Genomic DNA, 19987 nt, shown 5'->3' with positions numbered 1-19987 from the left:
GCTACTGCCAGTTTCTAGAATCATTGGGCCCTTTCTGAATTGTCTGGTCTGTTTAGCTCAAGTTTGCATACTGCCTTTCTTCTATTATTTCTTGTTGTGTCTAATAAGATAATCAAGTAATCCTATGCTCTATTTAAGCTGTAGGGGCACACTTATTCCAGTGCAGTGGGTGTGGGTGTGGGTGGGTGCGTGAGAGAGAGAGAGAGAGAGAGAGAGAGATGCCACAGCAGTAAACTATGTTAAGGAACATTATCAGCCACACTTGGTGTTGGCACAAACCACTGTACCACACCAGTTATGGGGTTCATGAGTGACAGTACCCCATGTCATTCTATCAAGGAAGGAACTAGTCAACTCACAGACATAGAGACACGCTCTCCAACACCTCTCTATTTCACCTCACACACAACCCAGCATGCATGACTAAGTCCCTGGCACAAGGAAGAGTGACCCATTCTGTCAGAGTTCCTGGCAAGCCCTGAACGCAGTGGCTCAAATGCACATGTGCATTTGACACGTGTACACTCCTCAGAAATATCTTTTTGACAGAGGCAGATTTAGGGCAGCACAACCTGTTTCCCTTCACAGGGCTCAGAGCCAAGAGGGGTGCCTTCATGCCTTCTTTCCAAAGCCTAGTAAGTGCCTGCTTCAGGAAGGAGGTGTGAAGGCTCTGACAGGGTCCTAGAGTCCTTCCCAATGGGGAAACTGTGGTCCCCAAGAGGTTGTTGCTCCCACATAATCCAGCTAGTCCCTTTGGCTCAACCCTCACCTAGCAAGCCATGTGACCATTCCCTTCCCTACTATTTTGTCTGACAGGCCGGTGTATTATCAGTGCAATTGTGCTGTCCTTGGAATGTGGTTGGCTTCTGAAAGGATATAGGATTTGACATGTCTGCTTCTTCCCTGTTCCATCCATATATGTACCCCATTTTGGGGTTCAGACAGGTAGAGCAAACACTCCATGTATCGCTGTGGTTGTGTTGGCATAATTTATTTCTGCTGGCACAATGGGGCTTCCGCTATATCCTTTTGTATCTGACTCTCTTATTTCTGTTTAGGCAAATGGATCTTTTCTGTCATGCCAGTACTAATTTAAATGGCCTCTTTCTAATTTATTCAGACAGTAATGAATGCCTATTAGGTTGCAATTTTAGGGGTAATTTCCAGTGTTCTTTCTTAGATTGCCACATTCATTTTATTGAAATGTTTTTAGTTTCTGTCTACTAAATAATATCAGGTCCCCCCTCCCATAATTTGAATTTTCATGAAGACATTTTGTACAGATGAAAGAAATGTGATCTCTGAAGAGCAATTGTATTAAAGTGTGTATTAAAAGCGCCAATGCAGACATAATCCTAAGTTACTGGGGTGGGTGGAGAATCTCAAGTTACTTTATTGGGCCTTCTTTTAATTAGCATTTATTTGTATGTGATGAAATCACTGATGCAGTTAGAAAATGCACAGCAAAAAAATTCACTGTTTCAAAATCTCACACAGGAAAAAACCTGAAAATGCAAATAGTAAGAAAGCAGTATAGTTTGGGAGAGTGATTGTAGCTGTGAATGTTGAGTTTTGCATCTTTTAAAATTAATAATTAAGCAGACTGAATGTAAGAGAAAGCAAATATAGGCTCCGAAATGTTACAAATAACAGCACCAAATAAAATTAGTATTTCATTGTGTAATGCATTTAGCCTTATAGAGGAACAGTAAAACTAAGTGGGAGGTAAAGCTCTTGTAAATAACTTAACATTTGTAGTTGTGATCACCATACACCCCTCTAACTTAGCCTAGGATCGCTTGTGCTGGGCACATTCCTAAAAATGTTCCCTACTCAGTAGAAATAATGATTTGATTGAAATACCAGAAAGCAGGATCTAACTATAGTGACTCACTAGCAGACTTGCTTGCTAACTTTTATTTCCAAGAAAGGCCACTAACCCCATTGCTTCAATAATCCTCTGTGTATGTTCTGGCAGGAAGGTGAGCCCCACAGCTGTTTAGCCCTCCGTAGGGCAGTCCTGCTCTGAACAAGCTGCTACTTACACATTCTGGCTGGGCATTTGTCTTCCATTTTCACACATCACGCCCTTAAAGGATCTTATGACTTAGATTGGGAAAGGTTGGCTTTCATATTCTTAATAGATTTGTTCAGCGTGGTGGAAAACAACACAAGGTTATGTAGACGCAAGGAAACATATTTCACCCAGATGACCTCACCCTTTACAGAAATGTGGTCGTCTAATGATAAATGGATAGACAGATAGATACATAGTGGTGTTTACTTCTTGGTAAGTGTGTTTTGGATTGCTGCTAAATGGGAGTTAGTTCTACTGAGCACAGTGAAGATTACAGCATTGCTGAATACCAAATTTGGCTCTTTATTATTGTATTGCTACATTTTTTCTATTCTGGATACACTGGGTTCAGTTTCCATCTTTAGAAGGACATTTGAAGAAGTAACACCCCCCTCCTCCCCTGTGTAGCTTAATTTATATGATAGAATAAAGCAAAGATTCAGAGAACTTGCTCAACAACATCCTTTTATGTTGTCTCCTTAGAAAAAATTTAAGTAAAATCATTTCCCTTAAAAAATATCATTTCCCTTAAAAAAAAATTCAAATTATATTATCAAAGTAAAGTATGTTAAAAGCCTAGAGAGTTTTCACAGTACAACTTAATATATTATTAACTAAACCTTTAAGTCTCCACATAAGGATCAGAATATTTAAAACATGCTTGCAATTGAGCTCCATCACACAGAGAGATTCACATTGCCATGCATGATCAGTGCTGTCTTGGGATCTCATCTCTATGCATCTTGTTATGGTGTCCTATGAAATCATCATTGTCATGCAGATATTTTCTTGACAGGCGCCTCATGACAGTTTTAATGTGTGAAGCAACCCAGTGTCTCCCTATGTCATCTGTCTAGAGATTGTATAGCCTATTATGGTAATTTGTTAGAGATCAAGGACATCAGATTCTAAAGCTGTTCTGACTTCACTGCCCTTCTCTTCATATGGTAAGCAAGCTATATTCCACCAGTTAAGGAGAAACCTGTTGACTCAGCTGCCTACCCTTAAAATGTATCCTTAATTTTTGGCCTTGGACGCTGGAAATTTTTGGGTGATTTTGTAATTGCCAGATTCAAGCCAAAATCAAAACTCTCAAAAATTTGCATAAACACATGATACTAATATGACATTTTACAAGAGAAATCTTTTCTCCATAATTTTATGTCAGGCTCAGAACTCCGAAATATTTGTGCTCACCAAAAATATGTACAAACCTCTTAAGTCAGTTGATCTTAAAAATCCATAGAGCAGAAAACGCTGTATAATTATGGCAAAATAAAATATATAACCAACAGGAAGTTTCACAATATACTAATTTGAGTTGATTCCAATGATCCTGCTAAAGCCAATGCAAACAATTGTAACATCTGTCAAAAACCACCTCTAGCGTCAAACCCTTTTAACATTTTACACATAATAAACTATTTTATATATAAACTACCTTATTGTTTATATTGCAGACTAAAAAATAGCCACTCTTTTTCCAGCATTCAAACAAAAACTTTAATAAGTAGACATTGCATAAAAATGACACAATCCAGCAGTTATTTCGTAAGGCCGGCATAATCATAAATTTGCCATCCATGCTTTTCCAAAAATACTAACCCATATTGTTCTCTCTGGACCTGTTGCAGAGATGATTAATCCAGCTGCTGAGGTCTCCCTTTATGCGTTTGATGGAACACTTGGCTTGCTAGGCTACAGCTGTGTGTTTATGTGCAGTGCACACCTGCAGGGGCCTGACAAATAGCTGTAGTATGCACAGTATACAAAATTACCCTGGCAGTGCTGCAAATAAGGAAGTTTCTGTTTTGAAGTCCATATGTGTGAGAGCTTGAGATGCCAGCTGGGGTATTTTTGTTGCGTTGCACAGATGTAAAACTGCCAACTGATTTTATACCAAATAAAGGCTAATCTTTTTATACATACTTGGTGTCAGAGTTATGAAGTGGTACGTAAGAATGTTCTCACGACTTAAGCGTCTTTTAAAATAAAAGCTGATGTTTAAAAAGGCTCTAACTTAGAATGTGAGTAGAAAAATAGAAACAAAAATAGACTGCATTTGTTTAGATAAATGCTACATTAAAGTTCCCTAAAGGGGTTATTATCAATGATGTATAGTTATTAGGTGCAAATCATGATAAGGATTTGATTTATTGTATGCATATCCACTATATTACAGAACCTTTTTTCCTGTAGGTCACTTCATCTCTGTGTTGAATCCATTTTATGGGCTCTGAAATGTGAAAGCCAAATGTATATTGCTACTTAACTTGAAAGCTTTGCCTTCCTGTTTTCAGGAGTATAATTTGTAACAGACTGAAATGTATAAAACCAGACACTGTGTACATGTTTAGCATTTATTTTAGCAAATCAAACTTATTAAATATATTTTATTTTTCACAGAATAGAACCTGGCGCATTTCTTTTGAATGTGTGCTTAAAACAAATAAGTGTAAAGGTAGTAAATATTAGTCAAGCTTCTGTAGATGTTAACAGCCAAATCCTTGTTAGATATATGATTAGGGCATATAGCAATAAAGAAGATAAAATATATCAAGTGGCTTGTTAAATGGGGGCGGGGGGACTTGCCTCTTGTAAATGGTTCTGTGCTGAATCTAGAGAGCATGTGCTCTAAGGTTCTGACTTCAGTGGAGAAGTTAAAAGTTTGAGGTCATATGAATGCCAGTGGAAGGCAAGGTACATATACAACCCAAAAGGTTCTGTTGAGCAACAGAAGAAGAGTGCACCATTTTTCTATGCAGAAACAGAAACTAGGGAGTAAGGATCAGAGCAAAGTTTGAAAAAAGGGGAAGCAAGTCTGGAAAGCAAGAAAACTAAGTCTAATGTGGCTTTGATGGGTTGTTCAGATAGAGAGGGTAGTGTTCAGCTAACACAGGATTCTCATTTCCTGTTGGCTGGTGGTGTGCAAAGAGGGAGAAAGGCAGCTTGGATAGGAACTTACCCCTTATTACAGCCATCTACTGTGATCTACAACCTGTCCCCCAACTGTTTCCCCCACCTACCGTTATGGGACATGCATAAATGGGGATTTCCCTATTTGGCCCTGCCCCCTTTCAGTGCCATTTTGGGCGAGTGTGTGAGTGCATGTGTCAATGGGAACTCAAGCAATGCCACTGCTCTGCAGGGCCAACCTAAGGCACTCCACATGGGCGCCCCCGCTCCTGAAACTAGTGTGTGCATGGTGGGCGGGGGGTGGAGAGGGCAAAACAAGATTAAGATCAGAAGCAGAAATATTTCATTATCATGGGGAAGGAAAGTAGAAACACAGCACAGGACACACATGCAGACATGGCCCTTTCCTGCAACATTCTCCCTGTCCCCATAAAGCTGGATGACTGTTAAGGAAGGGGAAGGTTGCCTGCGGGGAGAGGTAGTGAAGAAGAGGGTAGACGGATGTTGGGGATAGAAGGAGAGAAAAACACAGAAGACACTGCTCACTTTCAGAGTTATTTTTAAATCCCTACTTACAGCGCACACATACATCCAGGTACACACACCATCAAGCTGATTTGCTATTTTTTTGCATTTCTCAAGCCCTCTGTGTAAAACCAAGGAACTGTTAGTTACTGAGGCAGGGGAGGATTTTTGTTTGTGTGTGGGGAAGAAGATTTTAAGAAAATGCAAAAGTGTTTCCCCACTTTTTTGCCACTGTTTTATTTCGGGAAAATGATGGGCTGCAAGTTTAAGCTGCTGGCTCCCCTGAATGTTTCTTGGAGAGAAAAGAGAGATAGATAATCCAGAAAGATGTGGTCTGCAAGTTAATGAAAAGACAGCCCCACTCCCCCGGGGCTCCCCAGTCGTCAAGTCACCCCAAAGTGCCACAGCACTCTGCTTGAAAACCAATGTCTTAGTTATTTTGATAGTTACTTGAACAAAAGCATATTTTGTTTTCTCATTATCGGCAGTTTTAGAAAACAAATATTTGTATTTGATACACAGCATGGGGCTCACTTAAAGTCAGGAGACTGAGGGTAGATGGTGAGTTTAAAAATTGTGAAATGAAATTCTGTTGGACTGTGATGCTGGACTCAATTAGGCATTATTTCCTTTATTGAGAATACTTTATTAATCCATTTAACATAGTTTATTTAAACAGAATATTGGACCTCCTGTGAGAGGCAATACTACAAAGATGGCCATTTTACTTAGTGACAACTTCAACACTTCTAAAAAGGTTTTCACTTCAAACAGCTTGCCGCCACTGCAGGTTGCATGTATACAGTTGAGAGTTTCTCGTTCTTGGCTCGTGCACAGATGTCTTTCAATAATGCTGGCCTGTAATTTCGTCAAATTGCTTGGTTTATCAGCAGCACATGTCATCAATCCTAGAGTGCTTGCTCAAGTCAAGCCTCAGAATTCTTAGCTTACAGATGCAGCTGCAAACAGGTGAACTGGCAGAAAGTAATTTGTGCAGCTTGGTGGCTGTCAGACAAAAGACAGACAATCTGTGTTTTAAACAGATTGCAGGCCTTGCATGAGCCAGACAAAAGGGATTTCTACAACTGCAAATAATTCCAAGGTTGACATATTTTCCTTTCTGCCATTAGGTGATTTGTTAAAATTGGAAACAATGAATGTAATAAATCTACACAGAAACCGGAGATAAGATGAAAGAAAAAAGGAGATCACTAAATAAGTTTACATTGCTTTGTTGAAAAGGATACAACTGACATTCATATAGCTTATTCTCTTGCCAAGTTACGGAGTTAGTCTTTGTAACTCACAGGGCTACTTATAGGCACATGCAGATGTTACACAAAGGCAAAACTTCAAATAACAAGAATTATTTGTGCATTATATTTATGAGACACCTCATAAAATAAATTCTCTCGGCATCATACAAATAAAAAACCACACACCTTACAACAAAGGTGGTTATCTTATACCCATTTACCTTGTAGCAAACCTATTGAACTCATTAGGTCTTACTTTAAAGTAGACACATATGGGATTACACTGCAAATGAGTTTAAAAAACAACAACTAATAACAGGTGATAAAAAATTAAAGAGCTTTTGTGAGGCAAATAGTGAGCTTCTCTATTTTCCAAGCTGCAAAAAGAAAAAGAAAGAAAAAAAGGGGGGATTTACTTCTGAACTTTATTTAGATATTATTTCTTCTGATAGCTAATTGTGTCAGATGAACATTTTACACCCATGGGTATGATACAGTGTGCTGTGTGATCTGTGCCCAAAGGCTTGCATTGCATACGTTTGCAGAGAAGGTGAGATCATCATCTAATAAAGAATGGTTTCAATTTGTCTTAGTGAATCAAATGGATACCGTATTTAAAGGGGGGGGGGGAAGCACTCCTACAGGTTGCTGTCTGCAGTCCAAATCACTGATCAGAGAGTCTTTATACACATTGGTAATGTGCTGTGCAACATAAGCTGAAATATATTCCACAAGGGAGGAAAACGGAATAGTTTACATACACTGTTCCTAAGTGTAATGAATATAAAACTCCATTACTCACTTTAAGCAGGTGCTTTTTATATGAGGCTTAAAAAAAAAAAAACTTCTGGTGAAATTATTGGTTTCTACAGGCACTTAACTTCCAGTGGTCTGACCAGATAACGAGGCTAAAAAGACTATCAAAAACATTTGTTTAATGCTTTATGGGATGAAAGGTTAATATCCTTTTGATAGAAGGAACTGTCATTTTGGACAGTAAAGTCAAAAATCCAAAAAGACTACTGTTGTGTAGTTCTGCGGATCAGCAGGTGTATAGATCTCTGATAGGATGGGGTAAACGAAAACATTTCAAGCTTTTTTTAGATTAAATTCTAGTTGTGATTTCAGATACTCCTTTATATTAACATCCATTCCAATGACTGAGGAACAGGGATAATCTGTATGTGTTTTACTTGTTTTCATAAGTGTATATTATATCGTTGTGTTGTGCTGTGGGATCTTATGGTGAAGGGCAGAGAAGAAGTCTTAACCAAATTAGAGCTGCTGAAGTAATAGAGCAGCTATGACCCTGTTAAATCGCATCTTGGACCATTTGCTCACTCCTCTTTTCCTTACCTTCCACAGAAGATCATGTGTTTCTGTGTGGGTTGCAGGGGAGGAGTCTTTCCCCCTTTGGGTGGGTATGTATTTAATGCCTTTACGTCTGCGTACTTTGGGGTTCCCTCTTGTTTATGGGTGGAAGAATTTTGGCTGCAGTGTTGTAGGTACAGCCAACCTGAATTCAGTATTAGAGGGAGTTTGTTCCTGTTTCCTATTAACTGTATTAACAAAAACACAGCACAGGACTGTTCAGATGAAAGGGCCAATACTAGGTAGATAAGGACTCCTTTGGGTCTCAGTGCTCCTGTTCGGCTTCTGTGTGACTGCCTATGTAGGTTGCAATCAAAGGTGTAGCCGAGGCATAAAACTCTATCATTTCCTTATACTCTGAAAGATCAAGGACGTATTTAGTCTTTGTTCCATTATTTCCCCCATTTATTTTCTCCTGTATGAGCAATTAGATGGGCTTTTGCCCTCATTGGAGGAAAGCAAAGCACTGGACATAGCACTGTAGTGGGGGCAAACCTTTTCCACCACCCTTTTCTATTGTGTGGTTCACAGACACATCACCACTCCTAAATGAACATCTTACTAGAGCCAGTGTGGTGTAGTGGGTAGAGTGTTGTGCTAGGACCTCAGAGACAAGGGTTCAAATCCCCTCCCGGCCATGCAGCTCATGGTGTGACTTTGAAAAAGAATAAGACAGATTCAGGGAGAACCCCTGTGGCTATTAGTTGTGATAAGTAGAAACAAAAACTCACAGGCAAGTGAGATGAGCCCATCACAACTCATTTCTGAGCTTACTTGATGCATTTGTTGAGGATACTATGCTACGTCATACTTTTTGATTGACCGAAAGTTATTATGATAGAATCCTTTAAAGTATTAGAGATGACAGAGTCAAAGCAAACCTACCCTCCCAGCAGGGCATTTTAATATAGGATTCCGAAAGCTAATTTTGTGTCCTTGCCCTCATCCCTGGGTTTGCATTTCTTTTCTTTGACCCAACTCTTTCTAATTTGTGATAGTGTTCAATTCTCTAAGAAGTCCATAAATAATTATAGAAATTTATAACTGCTGTAACAGGGTGTGGTGTGTTGTTAGGTATTGCTACTAAATCAGTATTTTTTCCTGTTATTTTTGATTGCAAATTCAGCAATCCACTCTCCACTATAACTATTCATTTTTATAGACCTTCTTTGATCTATTTTCTCTTCTATTTTCAGTATCAACATTTTGTTCTCCATTGAATTCATAGGGTGGAATTCAACACTGAACTATGACAGACGTTATGTTGGCGCAAGCATTTCAGATTGTTAGATGGAATGACACCCACTCCCTCTCCTGCTCCTGTGCAGTGTTCTAAGGGATCTCCTGACATCCTCCAGAATCAATTTTGGGGGTTGTAGGAGGAGAGGGAGAGGGGGAAAGCTGTGTTGCTCAAGCTGAAGTTTTTGCATTGATGGGGCTCATTAGATTAATCCCACCCATAATTATTATTATCTTTTGGTTTTGTTATGCTAATTCCACTAGGGACTAAAATACATGCCCAGACATCTCAGGGAATCCAGACTTCTATTCAGCAAAGCACTATTATATTATACATACATGTAAGCCAGTTGTGGGATTTTGTCACCATTTAGGTCAACCTTTCTCAATCTTAGCTCCCTAGATGTTGAACTATAATTTCCATCATTCATAGCTAGTATGGCTGGTGGTGAGTGATCATGCTCAGTTGTACTTAGGTCCTAGATCAGGCATCCCCAAACTCAGCCCTCCAGATGTTTTGGCACTACAATTCCCATCATCCCTGACCACTGGTCCTGTTAGTTAGGGATGATGGGAGTTATAGTCACAAAACATCTGGAGGGCTGAGTTTGGGGATGCCTGTCCTAAATGCTGGGATGGTCAAGATCTGGAGCACAGAGCTGAAGATAGGAAGATGAGGTGCACTTTGTTTTCCATGTCATATCAAGTCTTATGGGACAAAGTAAGCAACCTCCAATCACTAAGCGTATATGTACATGGGAGAGTATTCACAAAAGGCAGGGGTAGATTCCTCTTCCATCCTTGAGAACACCAGAAGAGTCACACCCTTTTGATGTCCCTCATACAAATGAATGGTTGCTATTCATTCCAAGTAAAGCCTTGAGCTTGAGGATTCTGGAGCAGTGGAAGCAGCATATGGACATGCTTGACATTAGATGGCCAATCCTCCATTGAGAAAAGGGACTTGACTCAGTGGTAGAACACACATGTTCAGCTTGCAGAAATTCCCAAATGAAGTCCACAGCATCTCCAGAATGGCTTGGAGAAACCCCAGTCTGAAACCCTGGAAGGCTGTTGTCAGTCAGTCTAGATAATACTGAGCGAAATGAACCGGTGGTCTCACTCAGTATAAGGTAGCTTCCTGTGTGCTTTTTATCCAGTCCTTGGGAGGCTTTAGAATGTTTTTTGTGTGCAGAGCTTTACACACACATGGGCATTTTACTTCTACTTGGTGTTGAGATCAAGTTTTATTCTGGTTACGGCATTTGTATGTTGCTGTTCCACAGAGGAGCTCAAAGAATGTCAAATAGTTCTCTCACCTCTCCCAGTTTATCCTACCCTATGAGGTAGGCAAGGCTGAGAGATAGTGACTGACCTAAGATCACTCACGGTCAAGTGGAAATTTGAACCTGGGTCTCTCTGCATGGGCTCTAAATACAGCCATACTTCGGAACCTGAACGCCCTGGTACACATATTTTTTGGCTCCCAAATGATCAAAACCCGGAAGTGATCTGGTTTTCGAACGTTTTTCAGAAGCTGAATGTCCGATGCGGCTTCCTCTTGACTGCAGGAAGCTCCTGCAGCCATTTGGAAGCCACACCTTGGTTTCTGAATGATTTGGAAGTCAAATGGACTTCCGGAATGGATTCCATTCCAGTTTCGAGGTACAACTGTTTTAGTTTCCATGATGATGTCCCCTCCACCTTCTGAAAGCATTGAATTGCAAACAAAAACTGATCACCTAATTTTGTTTTGTCTCTGCTACTGAAATGGGATTTGATTCATAAAAATGGTATCTGTACAGTAGTGTAGCCTTATAACTGCTCCCTTGGGCCTTGTAACAGTGTTTGATTACATTGTCTCATGCTATTTTTCCACAGCAGGGATGGCTCTCTTGAAAAAGCACTGTTCTCATCTTTCGGTATGTGGCCCCATAGCTTTTAAATACCAGCTGGCCACAAGAGTTTATAGTGGAAAGAGGCCCACTCATTTATTATATAGCAATCGGTTTCAAACTCACCAGCTTTGGTGTGCAAGAATCTGCTACAACACCAATTAAGCAATTGGAAAGATATGGCCTGGAGAGCCATGTGAAATGAAAACCAACATTTGGTATTAGTGGTGTTGACCAAGTAGTAAGTTGGTGTGTGTTAATGCAAAAAGTGCTGTACACTGTGCAAATACTCTAGCCTACTTTAGCTAATGTGAGGGGTGTAGGCTTCTCTAACAGGTTTCATCTATGCTCTGCAGTATGCAGCTGGAGACTTCGTATCTAAATTTTAAAAGGTGTACTTTCCAGTTAGGGAATCTGTTCCTGTCCAGCATGCGGCTTAACAGAGCAATTATTTTATGTGGTTAATGGATGATAAGGTGCATCATTTGAATATAACAGTCAGCCATGACGACTTCAAAGGGTCAAGCAGATTTCATTCATTTGGATTTTTGAACGTTATTCAACAACCTTCGTTTGTTTTGTTTTCCTGGTACATAACACGGAATATGATCTGCACTCCTTATTTCAGACAATGCACAACTTGTGGATCGTATTCAGTGGGTGGATGAGCAGAAGGCTACCTGTGCAATCAGTCTCTCTCTCCTACCACTGCAACCTCCTGTACCCCCAAAAAGCGAGTCCAGAGGGTCTGGTAACCTGCTGTGCCATGTCATAAGGGGCTGCAGAAAGAAGGGGGCATTGCTCAAGATTGGGCAGCAGAGACTTACACAAGCAGAGCTCTGCTGTGTTTGGAATTCCCACTTTTGTACAAGGGAGATTTCCCCTCCTTCCCTGCAACTCACTTTTACTCACAGGTGCCCAAGCTAACTTTTCCAGATACTGTGAGTTAATGCAGCTTTCCTGAATATTGCCGTTTATGAAATAATAGCAATGGATACAGCCAAATGTAATGTGGGTGGGTGTTCAGTTAGCTTTCCTGTGCAACTGCCAGAGTTGTGCACTCGTGACCTGTTACATCCCCCACCGTTGCAGTTCTAGGTCTCTCTTCAGAAACAGCTGCCAGTAAGCGCTGAGTTGTGCCAAACTGTGTGGTAGCCTCCTTGAGTGTACAAATGGAGACAGAAGAGACCACCAAACCGATTTCCACTGCTGACCTGAAGCAAAGTTTGAACTTTGGTTTCCGTAAAAAGATGACACGTGTAGTTACCTGCTGTGCAACTCAGCTGCATAAGTTTAATTTTTATTTTGCTACTGAACCAAATGGTTTTAAGAGAAATCTTAGAGGGTTTTTTAAAAAACTCGTTTTAACACTCTGAAATTACAGGATTAAAAAGAGGAGCTAGAGGAGCCTGGCTTGCCTTTATATGACAATGAAAGCAAAGTTTAATGCATATATGAATATGACCAGCTAATTAATTTAATGCAACATTCTGTGTTTTTATGTATAATAAAGATCTGTATTCTTATGTAGAAGAGGTATTTGTATAGATCTAAGCATATAATAATTGTGTACTATAAATAAATTATCTTTAGAATCCAAACAAAAATATTGTAAAGCAGATAATTAAAGTATAATTAAATTTAAATGTCTTGGTGAAAGAATATAAAAATATTTAAATTCAGCAGGCTAGTACATTTGCAGTTTTCTTTTATTAGGTGTGAAATCTAAGAATCCCCTGCCAACTCTTGAGGGCTCAATCCAGAATGTTGAATTGAAGTACTGCAGCACATCATTGGTCAAATGTGCCTCTGGGACCATGGGATCAATAAAAATTTGTGCCAAAGCCCCAGGTATGTGCAGCTGGACCATGTAAAAGTTTATAGCCTGTGTAGGAGAATTGGCCTTGCTTTTTACAAGGAGAGTTACTGAAACAAGAATTTATTCATTGTTCCTATGAATCAGATGTATTTTTAATTTTTTTGTTTTTAGAAACAGGATAGGATGATGTAGCATGGCATTGTCCAAGGTAAAAAATAAGAAACTATGTTAAGGTGTTTTGGTCAATACAATTTTAAAGGCATTCAGAATCAACACAGGTCAAAATCAAGAGTCTGCTTGATAATACTCTGAATGCGAGTATAGAAATTGAATTCTGCATCTCCATAATGATTAAGTTTTTTGGGGAAGAAATGAAACATTGTTTCCTCGAATGTTACATAATGCCAGATACATGAAGTGCACAACATTTAAACTGTTTTGCATATGAATGTAAGATCTTTGCTGAGTATTACCTATATCTAAAATTGGATGGATTCTGTACCTGTGCTTAAATATATTGAATGCTGGTTTGCCTGTGGCTTTTTGGACTAAGAATCACAAAATGTCAGGTAAGAGCTTCCAATTTATGCATCTGGAGAAAATGACAACTAGATAACTATAAGTGCCCTAACCGAATATGATTGTAGTCTTAGAATTAATGATCCATAAATAAGATTCAGTTAAATAATAGAAAAAATAGGGGCAGGGAATCAATTGCTAAAGCCTATTTTGGATCCATTTAAGAGAAAACAACATGGCTACTTGAAAGTGTACCACCTGCTATAATTTACTCCTTAGGTAGATTTGCTGCTGCTGTACAAAAAAGGAAAGAAAAAGCCCTGCTTCTGATTTCTCCCTAAGGCCCCTATAAATGAGGCCAGTACTATAATTGCAACCAGAAGGAGTGCAACACCACACAGCAGAAAGATGACAAAAAGGCCAAAGCCAATTTGTGCAAAAGGAGATAATTGAAGTATTATCTTCAGTCTTTTATGGCAAATCAAGAAAACTGATTTATAGCATATTAACAAATGTTCAGGTAAATTTGCAACAATATATTTGACTTACACACATTTCAACGATCAATCAAGTAAAATAATTATTCCTTCAGACTAATAACTTATTATTCACCATTTGTGATCAAAACTAAGTTGCACCCACTGCAAATAATACTACCTTATAAGTCACTGTATCATTATCATGCAGACAAAACCAGTATAAAATTTGTTGCTTATCTCACCATTTTGATTCAATACACATTAAATAAGGAGCCCTAATTTTGGCAGCTCATTTTCATCTGCTGTCTAGACATGCCAGCCTCCTATGGCTGTTCAATGGGCATAGTAATTCCATATTTAATAAAGAGGATACAACCAGTCTGGCCATCTATTCCCTAGGGATATCCATGCTAAATTATACATACAGCATCTCTTAAACAAGTGAGGTACAGACAATTCTGTATTAGCAGCCCAAAAAGTGAGTGGTAAAATCTACAAATAATCACTGTTTCATACTGAAAACATATACCAAAGAGAGAACAATGCATTCAGATTTTATGTCTTTGACCTCAGAGTTTGACCATATTGATAAATCAGATTTATGTCAGAAAATTGAAAAACTGGTTTTAAAATGTTCAGCATTCCTATGTTCTTCCCCAAGACACTGGATATAGAGTAGTTTAGTCATTGAAAAAGCTGTTTTCTTCTAGTTAGTTTATGTTGCCATGGTTACACACCGTGTCAACCCTCACGGTTTGCCGCTTACCACCCAGTTACAATATTGAAATGGCAAAACTGCAAAATCAGCCTAAGTTGGGGAGAACAGTGTTTTTTCTATGACCTGTCACTGTGAAACAGCAGTACAATGTCCTCTGAGGAAGGCATTTCAAATGTGTTGGGAATTCAGATACATTTTAAACCTAATCTTTCAATAAATCTGGAGTCTTTGCACTGATTGGCCTTGCCCTTCTCTTGTTTTCCGTATTGTTCAGGTATGTAGCTGATCAGGAGAGCAGTGTATTGGACAGTCTCTCAGTCCTCTCAAAATATTTTTCTCCTGGCTTTGGGGCAGCTTCCCTAGTTTTTGACAAGTGGATGCGGCAGCCAGCAGCTGTCTTATCCAGTTTGTCCCATATGCAGAAGGAAGCATTCATAATAATTATTTGGAGCAAGTGAATATGTTCTCTGTGATCTTTCAAGAGAAATTGCCTTCCACCTTACAAAGTCAATAAGGCTGAGGCAATATTCAACCTACCACAGCACTGTGGCCAGTTGGCAGATTAGTCCTGAACTTGATTCACTTATCTTTGTCCTTTAGTCTTCATAGACTAAAGTCTTCAGTAGTCTTCAGTAGCCTCCTCATGACACTTTTGCTCTCTTTCCAAAAACTGATTTTGAGGAGGCTTCTATTGTAAGTGAGTGTATGTATGACTGGAGCTCATGTGTTCAAGTAACACCGAGACGTAAATATTTAAAGATGTTTATTTTATATGTTGAAGCTCTGAGCTCTGAAATTTAATGAATTTAATGCTTCCATAGAACATAGAGCATAGCCCTGAAATACTTTGAATATACTTAAAATGTTTGCAGGTAAACTACTGATATCATCTTTTAACCTATGCAAATTATTTAATACATTCTGACCATTTTGTTGGAAATTATTCTTGCAGATTATTTCTGTCCTTGGTAATAGAAAAGGCAGTGTTATCTGGCTTCTTCAATATAATAAATGTCATTGTGATTATATAGTTCTCTGAGGTTCACTGAACATCTATTCACTAAACCACAATGTTGTTGTTATAATACACTTAGGAGATGGTGGAAAGGAGAAGCTGATCCCTTTAATTCAAGGCCCATCTGATACCAGAGATTTATACAGCAGCAAATGGCTTAATGAAAGCAGAAAGCCAGAGTCAATCCTTGCTCCAGATTTGTTTGCCTTCACAATTCAGATCCCTCAACATAAAGACTACAGCTACAATTCTGGTGAGTGCAGAAATTATCAGAAATATTCGTTATGTTATGTTCCTGTATCTAATATAGTACTCAGAAGGATGGTAAAGAGTGTTAAGGGAACCGATGGAAACCAATGAAAACTACATGTTTCTCACATTGTTTGTGAAATACGTTGAGAGGCACTGCAATCTCATTTGGAAAGCTGAAATTCAAGCCAGCTATTGGAATCTTCTTGTGTTCTGCTAAGGTATAGTATCTTAACACGGTCCAGGGTTGCTTTGCATATATATTGTCCTTGTACTGCTTTTATTTTTTAAAGGCATATGATTCATGCTTTACCGTAGGGGTTGCCAGCCCATTGCCTGGCAGGTTCCAATGTGCCTTCCAGTCCCTTTTACGAAGCCTGTGAAATGTTTGAATAAATCTCCTTTGAAACCCATAATGCACACGAGTTTCTGTTTCTCCACTGGTTGACCTCTCCTATGCTGACCCCTAAACATGCCCACATTTCACTGGATGCCAGGATTGGGCACCTACCCTCCTTCTTTTCTGAACTGTGTAGGGATGCAAAAAGCTTCTATCTGTCAGTGAGCACAGCAGTGGCTGACCTACAGGTAGGTGCCTTTTTTCCTTTTCTTTTTGTGGCCATTCCCATGCAATGTTGTGTTTCTCTCTCTCTTTCTGCTCTCTTAAATGTGGCAGAAACTCCTGCAACGGCTGTTTTGTGTCTGGTGCCTATGACACTTTCACAAAATTCCTGGTGGACCTACTGGCCCCAAAAGGTTGGCAGCTACTTTAGTGCTATGTGGACAAACCTGAGCCAAATGTTGAGCTCTCATGCTGCCCCTTCTTCTCTAATAGATTTCATAGCAGTCAACTTCAAACCATAGGTCATAATGATGACTTGTTAAACTAACCAGGATTTCTGGTTCAGACATGACATTAAGAAAGTGATCTGTAACAGTCAGAATAAACTCCACCAAAGTCCTCCTCCCAACTGGGGGTGGGGGAGGTGAAAGAGGAATGGGGAGCAAGTTAGCTTGATATTTCACTCAGGCTTGCTCAGGCAGTGCTAAACAATGGTTTAGCATAAAATGTGAACACAGTCTAAGTGTTTTGCTACATTAAATGACTGAAATGCTATTAGGAGCTCTTTAGAATTCTGTGCAAACTAGGTATTTAGCTTTTAGTCTTGCTTTTAGCCGTACACATTTTGAATGTTGGGTGGCAACTCTGAGCCGTTCCTTGCCGCTTTCCATCATTTCGTTTATTCATTTAACAAAATTTGTATACCGCTTGATTGTAATGAAACCTCTAAGCAGTTTACAAGAAATCATACCCGTTTGCAGGATGTCTTGGAGACCCCTTAATTGGGCAAGCATGAAAAATGAGGATGGAATCCAAGAATTTTAATTGGCTGAAAAAAGCCAGGCTTTGGTTTTAACTCTCATGCTCAGCATATTTTGTTAGTAATTCAATATATTCTTTAAACATTGAGAGCTGCCTCCAGTTTTTGAAAGAAGCCCCCCCCCCTTTAGATCAGACCAAGTGGCATGATGAGAGGAAGTGCTCCCTTGTCATTTCATTTAACCATCTGAAGTGGTCTCAGGATAGTGATATGCAGTATACATACTCAGACATAATGCTGCATTTCATATTTGCAAATTAGCCTGATTTGTCCACCTGTTTTCAGAGGGCAAAAGCAATCAGGAAGGTTGGTTGTAACAAGTTTTGAATGTGAAGACTCAGAAACTGTTTTACTTGCCGAAAGAATGAGACAGTAAAAGTAATAAATGAGTTGGGAAAGCAGATTGAAATAAACCAAATCAAACCATAAGATACTAAAACGCAAGTTTCTTATTTTTACGTACGTAGTTTGGAAAATTTGTTCACCACTCCAAGGTGGCTATTGTTCCTAGTTACTGGAGTCCATTGCATGGGAATCGCCCAATTGTGCATATATAATGTAATAAGAAATCACTTGATTTTGCATTAATATTAAACTATATGCCATATTTCCTTAGTAATGTTGAAGTTTGATCTTGTTTGCTTTTGTTAATCCTGTAGAAGTCATGCAAAAAACAACACTATAAATTTGTTTCAAGTATTTGCAATGCAACAGGTCATATTTTTCAAAGCGATAACTTCTTTTTCTTTCTTAATTTTTTATGGGAAAATCTAGGCCTTTCTGCATCCTAATAATGTTTGGTGTGGTAGAATATTTCACATATTACCTTTTTTACTTCTCCCCCAAAGTATAAGGAACAAGTCCCATACTGCAATCTGCAGAAACATAAATTATAGCAGCAACAACAATGTTACTTGATACTTCCATACTTTGTAAAGGTTAATTTTGTTCAGTGGGGTTAATTGGAAAGGAAGGGATGGGCATAAAATCCAGGTTTGCTGCCTCACTTTTTTTTTCCATTCAGGAGAGGGCAAAATGAAGTTGCCCATATTTCTCATTCGTAATTCAGCTCCAAGATGCCATCAACTCTAAAAGGGTCTAGACTTAAAACAGTGTGGCTTTTAAAAATATATATATATATTAGGTAAACACACATGATCAAAATATTTAATACATTAACTGATGGGCTTTTTAAATGTACAATAAATGCATTAAAACATTGTAGTAATTAAAGACAATTCACGTTTATGATTTGGGCATAAAAGCATAAAAATGATACCCATCTATCTTGTTACATTTCCTCTTCTCTCCCTGAGGACTTAACTATGTACTTTATCTGTAATTGTTGCCAGTTTTCTATCACGTTCCCACTGGATTTCTGGTGCAAAAAAAATCTTATCCTCCTGCTGACAGAGCTTGCTTGAATGATTTCATGCTCTTAGCATTTTTGTTCACGGGAATTAGGAGCAAAATGTAACTGCAGCTGAACATAGCATCTATTTTTGTAATTTTGAAGTTTATATGCCATTATTGGAACTAAATGAAGAGATACAGGTGTTCTCCAGCTCTAGTCTGTTGGGATTTCTTGATGGCCGAAGCTTGAAAAGAAAATGCATGTGTTTTCAGAGTCAAACAGCAGCTGTGAGACAAGGATTTATGCTTTTCTCAGAACTTTGGGATTTCAAAATGTTACATTTAATCACAGGCACAGAAAGAGAGCAAATGTTAAAGATGTTACATCTGAAAGTAGGGATTGATCTCTTTACCATACCAGTCAGTTATGGGAATAGAGGAACAAAATAGTCTTTAATCTTAATATGAATAATTTCAAAAGTATTATGATAGCTGCCAGTACTCCGTGGTCAAGGTACTTTCACTGGGGCACGGAATAATTTAATCTTTCCCACAGAATCTGATATATTTTCATTACTTTATCTTTGAATGCTTGGTAAGAGTCCTGTAAAGTTTGAGGAAGCCAACATAAATTATTTTAAAGTCTCATTGAATTTAAGTCCCTCTGAAATCAGTTGGACTTAAAAATGTCCTTTTGTAATTTTGAAGAGCAGATTTAAAATAGTTTAAATTCTTACATAGGGTTTTCTTAGGTAAAAATAATATCAAGATGAGTATTTGATAGTTCATTGTCCATAATCTCCATGAGGAATGAGAGCCATCTACAATTTCTAATTTGCTTCTGTCTCTCTTAGGGAGATTTCCAGATGGCACTGTGTGGAAATATATCATAATATTTTGTGTGAAACTAATAATTAAAAAAATGTACATAATATAACAGAATACACTGGCAATAACAGAAAGTTGACCACATAAATGCTAAATAAAATGGTTGTGGCACCATTTACTTTCCTTGGAGGTGTGGCAGAACAGATAGAGTTTAACCTGCACTATTATTGATGGTGTTTCTTGATAGGCTTTTTTTTGGGAAAAGAAATTTCACAGCTTTGTCAACCAATGTGCATATGCACACACATTCAGCCCAGCTCCAGACCAACTCTAGAGCAGAGTTTAG

The 19987-nt window shown here is 38.7% G+C and overlaps 1 protein-coding gene across 10 annotated transcripts in view; it reads left to right on the top strand.

The window, feature by feature from the left end:
* The window catches only part of VPS13B (vacuolar protein sorting 13 homolog B), an 883035-nt gene that overhangs the window by 135006 nt on the left and 728042 nt on the right, over positions 1-19987 (top strand). For 8 of the 10 annotated variants that reach the window (XR_014529194.1, XR_014529195.1, XM_083517129.1 and 5 more), the window contains exons 18-19: positions 12996-13130; positions 15909-16082. The exons of the other annotated variants lie outside the window; for them this stretch is intronic. Coding sequence is in view for 6 of the 8 variants with exons in the window: in XM_083517129.1 (XP_083373255.1) it covers positions 12996-13130; positions 15909-16082 (309 nt within the window). In the remaining 2 variants the exon portion in view is untranslated. The remainder of the gene's footprint in view (positions 1-12995; positions 13131-15908; positions 16083-19987) is intronic. 10 annotated transcript variants of the gene reach the window in all.

This window comes from Podarcis liolepis (assembly GCF_965112155.1).
Source record: "Podarcis liolepis genome assembly, chromosome: 8".
NCBI classification, from domain to species: domain Eukaryota; kingdom Metazoa; phylum Chordata; class Lepidosauria; order Squamata; family Lacertidae; genus Podarcis; species Podarcis liolepis.
This window is presented reverse-complemented; position numbering and strand designations above follow the sequence as displayed.